Source organism: Cyprinodon tularosa, unplaced genomic scaffold (genome assembly GCF_016077235.1).
Source record: "Cyprinodon tularosa strain WSP-4 unplaced genomic scaffold, ASM1607723v1 ctg404, whole genome shotgun sequence".
Lineage (NCBI taxonomy): Eukaryota > Metazoa > Chordata > Actinopteri > Cyprinodontiformes > Cyprinodontidae > Cyprinodon > Cyprinodon tularosa.
The window spans coordinates 230,130-243,285 of NW_024039124.1; the positions used below are offsets into that span (position 1 = coordinate 230,130).

Below are 13,156 nucleotides of genomic sequence, written 5' to 3' on the forward strand. Positions count from 1 at the left end.
GTCCAAGAGTGGAAGAAAAGTGGAATAGCACAAAATCTAGGTTCCTTGAGATCCAGTGTGAAAATGTCCATAATCTGTTTTGATTTTGATATCAGTGTCCTCTGGTGTTGTTCTCCCCTAAGAGACTTTATTTACTTTACTTTTTTACTTTATTTGCATTTTAGCGCACTTCGTTACCCTTAGACATGTATAGTAGATGTATAGTTCATACTAGCCCTGCGGTTTATCTTTTGGGGTAATATTTCCCTAAAGATCTTTGGTTCTCTCAAGTCTACTTTACACTGACTGAACATTGTTTCAAATCATTGTCTACTAAGGCTAGTTGGTGACCACTGCATTCTTTCATCCGGTAACACCTTCTGTAGTTTTAGTGGCCTCCAAACTCCCCACATCCCAATCTAATAAAGTACCTATCAGGTTTGATGGAGCAGAAGATTCCCATCACAGAGGGGAAGATTTGAAATAAGTACATGATGCCTTCATGTCAATATAAGCAATAATCTCCAAGAAACAATTTAAAGATCTTATATGAAGAACAAACGGTCCTGAAGACTAGGATGAGGCAGGGCCTCCGACCTAGTGAGATAAAGGTGAAAAAATAAAGTAGGCATTGAGAGACAGTTTTTACATTGTTTGTTCTTTTTTGTTAGATTATTCTTCAATATAAGTACTGACATATATCTGATTCTAGAATTATAGAAACATATCCTTCATCACAGGAAGAGCATGATAACGGACTCATCCTACAATACTCTATAATATTGAAATAAATACCATTTCTGCCATCAGAAAAGAAGATTAATGGTACTTTAAGAGAGACCAGCTCATTATTCTTAAACAGTCAATGTTTAGATTCAGTAATTTTAAGCAACCTATTTTTTTAGATGGCAATATTAAAAACCATTTCCTTTGTTCAACACACTTCTAAGCACTTGGCAGAAACAATTACAACCTACAGTACCAGCATCCAGATCCAGCAGGGATTAATGAGACACTCAGAAAAATACATGTCTGCTCATTCTGCCTCCCCCCTCTTTGTCAATCTCAGTCAATTGTTGTGTGAATAGCCTTTTGTTTGCAGAAGCACAAGCAACTATTGCCCAAAGAGGGAAGAAAAAAAAAACCTTTTAATGCATAAAAGAATGAAATTTACTGTGCATCACAGAAAAGGTCCCATAACGCCAATTACGAAAGCTGTTGTTTTGTTTTGTTTTGCTTTGCTGAGATACAAACAGAGATACTGGAGCGCCTGAATTCTGGTGGTTTTGTTCTTTTTGAGAAAATACATTTATTATCAATAAATCCAAAAAACAAGACAGCAGGATGCTATGGCACATTTAGAGATGACTGTGAGGAAAACTGGACAGGACATTCAAGACTGTGACATCCTGTTAGAGGTAGAACAGCCCTGATTGGCTGCCAGCAGTCCTTTATGTCGGTATGGCTCACTGTGCTGGAGGACAAGATGAATCATCATCAGCAATCACTAAAAGCACAAATGTGAAATCAAAGCCACATATACAGGAGAAGATAAGATTCCATGACATAAAATGAATGCCTTAGCATACTAAATGAGTTTTCTGTATTTGAACCTTGTAAGATAACTAATGAATTTTACATTCAGTGATTTAGCATAAAGTCTCTGTCAGAGATCTCTCATGTTAACTAATGCACTGCTTGACAATGTCCCTGAACACAAAAAATCAGAAATTTCACATGATAAATCATGGATTGTTCAGATCATATACTGTAATCAGCTGAACCGTTTTTTTGCATAAAAAGTAGATTTATAAAAAGCTAACATTGATTATTTTAGTATAAATTGTGTATTTAAAGGATAACAGGAAAATAAAGCTATAATAACATTGTGCACTTTGACAGTTAGGCAATTTTGAGACAAGTATTGCAACCCTGAAAAACTGCACATCCATCCATTTTCTGTCACCGTTTATCCCTGCTGGGGTCACAAGGGTAGCTGGTGCCTATCTCCAGTTGTCTATGGGTGAGAGGAGGGGTACACCCTGGACAGGTCGCCAGTGTATCTCAGGGCAACACAGACACAAAAAGGACAAACAACCATTCACGCAAATACTCACAGCTAAGGAGAATTTAGAGAAGTCAATTAACTTAACAGTCATGATTCTGGACTGTGGGAGGAAGCCAGAGTACCCTGAGAGAACCCACTAATGCAGAGTGAGACATGCAAAGTCTATGTGCAGAAAGACCCCAGGCCGGCAATCGACCCCGGAACCTTGAATGAATGAATGAATGAATATTTATTTATTTCAGACAATAATATTAGTAACAAAAAAATAAATAAATAAATAAATAAAATTAACAAATAATATAAATGAATCAAAAGAACAAATAATAATAAATAGAACAATTCCAATTTCAGAAATGATCAAATAATAACAATAATTAAATCAATTTCAGAAATACTAACAAATGTGTATCACATAAAAAAAAATGATGGTAAATATTAATATAAATTTCTTGTTCCGATTCGATTTAAATAATTTGAACATAAATAGAAATGCACTAAACAATGTTTACCCTTAACAAGCATTATATTTACCCTAATGTCTGTCATTGATTATTTCTTACTGTAAATTGTCTGAAAAGGGGTATGAAGAAGTAGAACTTATCTATCATACCCCTTCTCCCTCTAGTTGCACTGAAAGCAACCTAAAAGTACCTTCCTGTTTAACATCTATGTTTTGTTGTTATTTTTAATTTTTTTATTATCTTTTTTTATTTTTATATATATATATTTTTTTTTTTCACACCCACATACATACATATACATACCCATTTACATACCAATATTTACATCTTCTTCTTGCTGCAAGGCAGCAGTGCAAACCACTGCAGCACTGAGCAGCCAAGAAAAACAAAAAACAAAATGCACAGTGTCATTAAAATAGTTCCCCATAGAACTTGATCATTCAGTTTAAAGGCGTTTTCTGTTTTTTTTCCCGTTCAACTATTTTAAATTACTCTTAAAATCCTACTATTTGACCCAATTTCTTATTAACAAACTTGTAAAACATTATTATTATTCTCAGAACCTGAAAAAGATTCTTCCCAGTTGGACTAGAGTAAAAAAAAAAATTTTTTTGTAACTGTTTTGCTTTTAATAAGCTCACGCATCATCAATGATAATGATCTTTACAGTACTGTTTACTTTTTATAAACTGAACTAGCTCTGTGGTTGTACTTTATTCATTAATACAGCTAAAAAATTAGAAATTAGAAAAATCACAAATGAGCTTCAAGCTATTTTTAAACATGGTGCACTCCAGCTCTTTATACAATGAATTCTTCCCTTAGCTAGGATTAGGTGCTTGTAGGAGCTAAAATGACAAGAACTGAGTCTAAAAAAGCACTAGCACATGTTTGCATCACTTAAAACTAAAAATAACTGCAAAATCTTATCATAAGGTTTTTACTTTTATTGTTAGTATTTTTAGGCAATACACATTTATAAATAAGTTAATGTGTTTTGGTTAGGGAAAGGCTGCTTTTTATCTGCATGTGGGCTGAAGGTTGCAGCAGTTGGTAGTACAATTCCTTACAAAATTATCCTAGGTTGGATACCAGCCGTTTGGTCTTTCTTTCTACATGGGTTCTGCATCTTTTCCCTGTGCATGCATAGATTCCCTCCATGTAATACGAGTTCATCCCATAGCAGCAAAACAGAAATGAAATAAATGGTCCTGTGTGTCCCTGTGATGGCTGTCAACCTGTCAAGGCTGTAACCCTCTCCTCACCCAATGATTGCTTGGGATAGGCACCGGTCCCCTTGTCAAATCCTATTAGAAATACTTAAGAAAAACACTTACTCTAAATGGAGGAAAATATTTATTTTATATTACATCACTATCCTAATGAGCATCCTCACCCAGGCGGCGTAAACATTGTGATGACAGCAAACAGCAACATAATGCGTTGTGTTTGAATAGTGGGAAGGCAGGTCGCGATGTGGTGAAATACGCCAATGGCCATTAGAATTGGCTGCTAAGGCTTCGGATTCTACTCCTGAGTTTTCTCATATAAATGTCACAATCTCTGAAGGCTGTCATCTCAAATCTACCTACAGGTTTTTCTGGAACAGGTGGACACCAGTGTGTCTCTGCTGTCATTCCTAAATAGTGGAAAAAAGGTCTGAAGAGGATACTATCAAATTTATTTTAGCACAGTGACATACTGAATCCCCAACGGATTCCATCTCTTCTGTTTCTGTCTTGACAGTGCCACTCTCCATGGCATATCTATTTTTGGGTCAATAAATACATTCTGTGGGTATTGAGTAAATGAACAGCTTCAGGAATCTACTCACCGAGGTGCAGATCTTATAGCCTACTCCAAAGTCAAACCGACACTGCTCATCCATGGAGTAGTTGATACCAGGGAGCTCAGGTAGCTGCGGCCAGTCGTGCTTAAAAGGATCATCCAGCAAACAGTCATAAGTGCTGCCAAGAAATTAGACACAGTCCTGGTTCAGTAGGATAAACAGAACAGCACTACAAAAAAACAGAGATAATAGTGAAAAATGAAGGACGATGTTCTTCATCATTTTGTTGTTACATAAACTGGGTTATTTTTCAATATAGCACAGCTTCGTATTATCCTAGCTTGCTACAGCACTCTGAAACTATTGGAGCTTTTAAAATTTCATTTACAAAGAAGTATATATTCTGAAAATATGTAATGGGAAGTTTATATAAATATAAAGAGGAACATAATCCATCGATTTGCAAAATGGAAGAGTTTGACTGCATCCATGATCCTGTAGGCTACTTTGTGAGCTAGAGGCTTTAAATTGTGCAAATGAAGAATTTTAAAAATAAAGAGTAGAAAGAGAGATTGATAGGCGTTTTAGATGAGAGGGAAGAAAGATAAAAATGGGGATTATAGACATAGATATAGATATGAAGGATGACTGGGGAAACAAAGGAGTAGGAATTAATGCTGCAAACTTACAGAAGTAATAGAGTTCATTATCATTATATAGTTTATCAATTTATATGAATGTCTAAAGCTAACAGAAAGTCCAAAAATATGGATTTTCTGCTCTTAAATGTAGAGTAGTCACACCAAAGTTGGACTCAAAATCCATAATGGCTGCTGTGACCTCATAAATGTTACTACTGCAATGTGATCTTGATACATATCATCGCTCCATCACAGCCTACAGTTGGAAAGCCAATTACGTTGACAGCTAATCTATTCAGGGGGCAAAGCTTTTTGGTTTTCCAAGATTTTACCCATCCCCAAGTCAAATTATGTATGATGTACTGTATTACCAGCTCCAAAACTGGAGGCAAAGAATGTCACCTTTTTGTTCCTTTATTGTGTGAAAGGAGCTTAAGTTTGATCAGAAACAGCTCAGCACTACCTTGTGATGGATTGCCTACTGTCACTGTTATCTAATGTTATGTTTTGATGTTCAGAGTTAAAGAGTGAGACAAAAAAAAACTTGTAAACTAAGCACAATTTAGAAAAAGTTTCATCTCAACAGTCAGAGTATTTGTATTCAGGAGCATATGTAGGGTTGTGGTTCTTATTGTTTGTTTTGAGCAATGTGGGGAGATAATGTTAAAGTTTGGGCACACTTAATATGCTGACATATTTTAAAGGGACAGCAAATTTAAATTTAGTTTTCTTTTTCCTCCTCATCTGTGCCTCCAGCTATTTATTTTCTATTCTCTTAAATTGACATTTTCATTGAGGACCGTCTTTAAAGGTATTTTCAAATCTATGCATTTTTAAAGCCACTAATTTAAAATGTTTCATCAACTTAAAATAATACCACAACAATACAACAACAAGGGATGTTTACATGTTATCTTTTGAATCATTTTAGATTGCATGTTATAGTTTTACAAGGTTTACTAGGTAAACTTTTTTAATAAGAAAAAACATTTTTTTATTCATCCAAGATAACTTGTGGACATCTATCAGAAAGAGCAACACAAATATGAAGTAGTACAAAATCCTTTTACGGTTTTTAAATCCTTTTACCGTTCTTGGCACGGTTTCAAACGGCTAGTTTAAATGGGGTAAATGAAAAGTCAAACACGGTGGCAGCATGAAAGAGACACGGAATAGCATAGAAATATCAGTTATGATTCATTACACAAACAAACATTCATAGCTGGTGAATAACTGCATCTTGGCAAAATATTTAAGAAATGTTCCACTAAACAGAGTAAAGGAAACATTTAATGCAGCATTTAGGCTGGTTAAATTTTTTTCAGCTGCCATATTCTTTTCTATTCACAAAAAAAGCCAGATATATTGATGTTTTTTTTTTACTTAAGTAAATATTTCTTGTGCTGTGGACACTGTAGTTAAGTATTTTTTTTTTTAGATTCAACTGACAACCATTTGCCCCAAGCATAAACTCACTGGATGTATCTCTTGAGCTCCTGTCCGCTGCACATGGACCAATGGTATCGATGGAAGGCTGCCTGCACCAGAGGGGCCATCACGCTACCCATGGCGGTCTCATCCCCACAGCGGTTTCCTTGGCCATCATGTTCCATGCCCAGCCTGAAACCAGCAGTGGAGAAGAAGGTCAGAAATACAGGATGGATTTTACAAAATAACTGCTTTTACATCACTGCCTCGAGGTGAGATGGAGGCGACCTGTCATTTAGGATTCAGGAGAGACTGATTGCACTGAGATATATCTGCAAATTTGTTTTTTGTGAAAAATCTCACACCAGGTTTTATGTTGACTTTGTTTCAAACTGCAAAAATATCAAGTAATTTCTTTATATTTTGCTCTCAGTCAGACCTTCTGGTAGTCAGGGGTTTTGACTGATACATTTTTAGACCTCTTTAGGGTCTTTTGACTGCTTCTTTTAACTTTGGCAGCTCTTTTACTTATTTTGAGATAAAAACGTGAGGCAATTAGCAAACTAAACACTATAGATATTCAAGATAGAGAAAGGCCCCTAAACCACTGTAGTCAAACACATTTTTGTTTTTCTCTTTCTGATTTATTGACAAGATAACGTCGTTTGGCAGCACAGTGTTAGGTACACATAAAGGGAACATGGAAGAGCTGGCAGCAGAAAATATGACATATGTGAAACATTAAATGGCAAGTGATCAGCACTGACTGCTGATCAGCAGAGTGAGGCAAGTAACTTGGAATCAGTCAACAGAGTTAGTAATGCAGTATTAATATTATAAAAGCAACTTTTGACCTTGCTATCAAACTCATTATTTTATCTGTATATAATTTTTAAGCATAAACTTTTAAATTATTCTTTTTATTGTCTTTAATTAATAATTTTGATTAAGTATCTACATGCCCTTTTGAAGCTGCAATATATTTTTCTGTGTTTTACTGTTATTTTATTTTTTATGTATCTACAGCACTTGTTTCTTCCTATTTTGTGTTCAAAAATACAACCTTTATCCCTTTATGCTTTCACCCTGCTGTACTTTATAAATATGTTGTACATTGAGTTGTTTAATTGCAAATAATTATCTAGATTAGGTTTGTTTGTGGTGGACACAAAAGAAAAGTGGAACACGCAGAAATCTGACGTAAACAGGTGCAGTCAGCTGTCGAAGAGACGTAGAAAAAGGTATCAGTAAAAACTAGATCTGTATAACTAACTATATATGAAATAACTAAGATTAGAAATTAGTAAATTATCAGCTGCTACCTTACAGGAACTCTGACCATGAATCCACTTGGTTAATAACATTACTTAGGGATGTTGATGATTGTTGGTTCAAAAGCTAAGATAAATTAAACTGTTAACCAAATTATATGATGTTGTTTGAAGAAGAACTAACATAAAGCAAGGGTGAAATATTTGATATGAAACTCTCCCTGAGGGGCTCTGTCCACCCAACCTTTTTATAAGTAAACTGACATTTAGATCTATTATTACAACAGTCCGGATTGTATCCTCTCAATCATCACAGTATGCCTCTTGGTCTTTTGGATGACCTTTGAAATCAAAGACTTGGTCTAAATGTATTGCACATGTCCAACAGAGCTCCCTTTGAACTTGCAACACACTTGTGAAGATTGGATGCTCACAAATGTCCTCTCAAACAAGGTGCAGTGAGAAAGGTTGTTTCAGTTACCAAGAACCTATTCCAGAAAACAATAAGCAAATGGTTGTGTCTTTACCAGGGGTGGAAGTAGATTTACATTCTTGCAAATTATTAGCCTACATTTGTTTATTGCACCTTGCATGCATTTTCACCATTTTTCACCTAAATAGAATACATCGATTCACTACTATTTAGGCATACAGTAATTTAGACAAACCAATTAACCTGACAGTCATGTTTTTGGACTGTGGGAGCTATTCATGCATTCGTGGGTTCTGGAGAGAACCCACGAATGCTCAAGGAGAACATGCAAACTCCGCTCAGAAAACCCCAGGCCGGAAATAGAACCCGGAACCCTCTTGCTGCAAGGCAGCAGTGCTACCCACTGTGCCACTGAGCTGCCCACTGCGTCAAAGAGCAGCCCTCTTAATAATTATTTGCCAATTTTGTTTGTTGGTTTGTTAGTTTTTTTTTTTTTTCCATGTTTGTTCAATATTACATTTATATTTGTATCTTACATATTGAACAACAATTCAAACCAGGCATAAGCCAGGACTCTATAGAAAATTCTGAAAAAAAAAATCACAAAATACTGGTGTATTAAAGAAGTGTTGTTATTCTTTTTCCAATACGTTCCTCAGGACTCTCTATCCTGCATGCATTGGATGTCTCTCTGCTCCAGCATACCTGTATCAAACAGGTGTGCTGCATCGAATGTCTGCACTCCCTCCTTAGTAGCCACCACAGGGCTTCAGGGGCCTGCTAACCACCCATTTATTTAAGTCAGGTGTGTGGAGGCAGGGAAATACCTAAAACATAAGGGCAGTTGCTCCTCAGGACTGAGTTTGAAAACCACTGTGTTACAGCATACAGTGTATTGTAATACAGTATCATAAGCAAGTGTGGATGGTATGGATCCATACTAATGATGCATACTGTATTACTTACTGTTTAACAGTAAGCTGTTATATCGATGCTGCCTTCAAAATTGAATCAAACAGTATGTGTTGCCAATACTGGAACACATACTGTTCCACAATCAGGCGCTTTGAATATAAATGCAACACTTTTCTTGACCAGAAAATGGTTACCAGCTGGCCAGAATCAGATTCATTACTTAATGTTACCCAAGCACAGTGGTGCTGTTTCCTGCGTGCTGTTCATGCAACAATTTCCATTATGTCTAGGACTGTAAAGTGCTACAGAATGACAAACAAGTTATGAAGCAAGACCAAAAACCCACTGTGTTTTATTGCTGGCAGCATCACACAACATCATTGCATGACACGAACAGCATCAGTGTTATAAAACTAAAACAGTAACCTATAACAGGGCTGTAAATAAAGTAGAACAGCAATAAAAAAAAAAAAGTGAACTTAACAGATAATTAGCTTGAGCATTTTAAAACATTATTACAAGCACAACCATATACTGTATGGTAAGAGAGGACAGAGTAGCAACCTCCTTGTCCAGAAAGAGTTCTGCAGTTTGGTGTATGTAAGATAAAAGCTGCTGGTTAACTTGCAGTGTGACATTTTTAGAGCAACATTTTCTGGGCTTAAATGATGGATAAACCTGTGCGAGCCCTGCCCTTATTAGATTACTGTTTTTTAGTAAATGGTAAATGGTAAATGGCATGTACTTATATAGCGCCTTTATTCAAGTTAGGAGACTTGACCAAAGCGCTTTACACTACATTCATTCACCCATTCACGCACACACTCACACACTGATGGTGGCAAGCTACATTGTAGCCACAGCTGCCCTGGGGCTCACTGACAGAAGCGAGGCTGCCGTACACTGGCGCCACCGGGCCCTCTGACCACCATCAGTAGACAATGCAGGTGAAGTGTCTTGCCCAAGGACACAACGACAATGAAAGTCAGAGTCGGGGCTTGAACCGTCAACCCTTCGATTTCAGGGCAAACTCCTACATCCAACGCCACTGTCGCCCCAGTTTTAGTAATGAATACATTACTGTTTGTCTTGCATAATTTATTAATATAGTAATTTTTTTGCGATAAACTGGACTTATAGTGTCAAAAACAGCTTTTAGATGTTAAAATCCATTAATTAATTGTTAACTAGTTCTTACTAAGTATTCTGTATAATTTATGAGTACAGTCATGGGGTTTATTTGAAGATAAAGACGAAAAATCTTTGTGGAGGCACAAAAACTTTGAGTCAAGAGTGTCATATCAGCCCGGAAAGCAGCACTTAAAAATCTGTTCAACAAATACTAACGATCAGCATCGTTAATTACCCATAGTCAAATATGTTTTCTAGATTTGCTGCAATGTAGCTTAAACTGTAAAAGCGATTGTAAACTGGTTTTAATGTACTGTAATATGGTTCTGATTGTTGGAAAATTCAACTTCAGAACAGCTGGTGCAGGTATATCAGGGTGATACTCCAAGTGGCTCACAGTATACAAGGCCATTCCAGAGTTTGCAAGGATCAGAAGACACATAATAAAGAATATGTGATTCCTAGAAAATAACGGGTTCTTTAAAAACCCCTTTTCGGTCATACAAATCTGCACTTACCGATGTAACCTGGAGGAACATACAGTGTAGTTTTTAGATGAGCTAGTTCCAATGATAATTTAGTGTTCTCATTGTTGTCTTAATTAATGTAATTTTAGATAGTTACCCAGAAAGGACAGCTGTGTCTTACTGATTAAAGACTGTATTAAATGAACAACAACCCCAGGGAAAAATATAAATATTTCCCTCTTCAGAAGCATAACATTTTGAATAAGTCGAGTAAAATAAACTTCACCAATGAGGAACCTGGTTAATCACCCTAAGGTGAGACTGTTTCTTAGTTCTATCTTCTTAGTCACAGAGGGCATCAGTGTAGGAGTCAAATTACAAGGAAGAGTTTCCTGAAATCAGGGGAAGTTGTTTACTGACACTAAGAGAAAACTGTGCAAAACATGATTACATGTCACTGGGTGCATAACCGAAGCCTTTTAAGGACTCTGAAATAAAGTCCACATATTCATTTAATTAATTCGGGTTGTCTGTGTTATACTTGGTGCTTGCACTCCTTAACCTAATAGGAAGAAGAAAAAAGTATCAAATCCAAAGATCTCTTTGGCAAGATGTCATCTGATTAAAAATGTTTAACTGTCTCAAAACATCAAATTCTTTGAGTTTTTGTTTTACGTTACAAACTTTAATTTGCATTGTATACCTTGTTTTACTCTATTTCATTCCTTTCCTTTGAGCTTGGATAGCTGAATACTTAATTGCAGTAGTCAGTGATTTCCTTAGGATTTATTTATTTTTTCCCTTGGGGCTATCCTATTTTTAGCTGAATTTACTCAGAATATTGTGCAATTTGCAAGGATAAATTGTCAAAGCTTTCAAAAATTTATAAAATCTGCTTGAAAATAAAGAAAATATGGATCATTTTGTTATGATGAATTAAGTTTTAGCTTCCAAATTAGTCAAAACCTTATTACAATTGCACTGTGTCATAGTCTACTTCAGGGTCCAAACCAAAACACATTCTCAAATAGTGTGTTCCTGCCCTTCAAGTAAAGTTTTTTTTCCTTTACTAGTTCATTGAACCTCTTAAGGCACCTTGTTGGAAGTTGGGCCAGAAATTTTGTATCACTGTGTAATTATCTACATTATGAAATCATTATAAAACATACAATCTAAGAACACTTTTTGCGAAATTTTTGCTTTAGAATGTAGATCAATACATTTTTTTATGGGTGGCTATTACAAAAACCTTTTTTAAATGATACCATAACAGATTTTTTTAATAATAACATGAATATGTGAAACATTAAGAAATAAAAGATCACAAAACAAGTGTTTAGTGTTAATCCTAGTCAATATTTCACAGCTGTCAACTTCAGTTTCTGAGACATTTTAATTTGAGGAATAACTGTCCCATAAAAGCCCAAATGTTGGTCTTTTACTTATTTCACCTCATTTTTTGATCCCTCTCTAGTATAAGAGGAATACCAAGACAGTTTAAAAATTTTTCAAAGCATGAGCTATCAGAACAACTGCAACCTGTGCTTTAAAAACAAAGAAAAGAATATTTTTCTCTTAGAATTAAATAAAGAAAGCATTACAGCTAACAGTTAGACAATTAAACTTGATATATAAAATAAGAACTGTAGTTAATACATGCTGCATCTTTGCAGGTCCAAGACAACAACAAGTGCTGTAAAAAGTGCTTGCTGAAAAGACGCAGAAGAACAACACAGCAAATCACTTATTATCCAGGTTGCTGGTGACTTTAGGACTACGCTCTCCATGGTGCTGAAAACCTGAAAGGGTCAGTCATTTAACATACTATATATACAGGTGCTGGTCATAAAATTAGAATATCATGAAAAAGTAGATTGATTTCAGTAATTCCATTTAAAAAGTGAAACTTGTATAATATATTCATACATTACATACAAACTCATATATTTCAGATGTTTATTTTGTTTAATTTTGATGATTACAAATGACAACAAATGAAAATCTCAAATTCATCATATCAGAAAATTAGAATATTGTGAAAAGGTTCAAAATTGATGGCCCCTGGTGCCACACTCTAATCAGCTAATTAACTCAAACCACCTGCAAAAGCCTTTAAATGGTCTTTCAGTCTAGTTCTATAGGCTACACAATCATGGGGAAGACTGCTGACTTGACAGTTGTCCAAAAGACGACCATCGACACCTTGCACAAGGAGGGCAAGACACAAAAGGTCATCGCTAAAGAGGCTGGCTGTTCACAGAGCTCAGTGTCCAAGCACATTAATAGAGAGGCGAAGGGAAGGAAAAGATGTGGTCGAAAAAAGTGTACAAGCAAGAGAGATAACCGCACCCTGGAGAGGATTGTGAAACAAAACCCATTCAAAAATGTGGGGGAGATTCACAAAGAGTGGACTGCAGCTGGAGTGAGTGCTTCAAGAACCACCACACACAGACGTATGAAAGACATGGGTTTCTGCTGTCGCATTCCTTGTGTCAAGCCACTCTTGAACCACAGACAGCGTCAGAAGCGTCTTGCCTGGGCTAAAGAGAAACAGGACTGGACTGCTGGTGAGT

At 35.9% G+C, this 13,156-nt stretch overlaps 1 protein-coding gene across 5 annotated transcripts in view; it reads right to left on the minus strand.

The window, feature by feature from the left end:
• The window catches only part of adamts3 (ADAM metallopeptidase with thrombospondin type 1 motif, 3), a 284,275-nt gene that overhangs the window by 104,123 nt on the left and 166,996 nt on the right, over window positions 1–13,156 (minus strand). For all 5 annotated transcript variants that reach the window (XM_038298273.1, XM_038298274.1, XM_038298272.1 and 2 more), the window contains exons 9-10: window positions 6,415–6,558; window positions 4,343–4,475 (exon numbers count right to left, since the gene is read on the minus strand). In XM_038298273.1, the coding sequence (XP_038154201.1) occupies window positions 4,343–4,475; window positions 6,415–6,558 (277 nt within the window). The remainder of the gene's footprint in view (window positions 1–4,342; window positions 4,476–6,414; window positions 6,559–13,156) is intronic.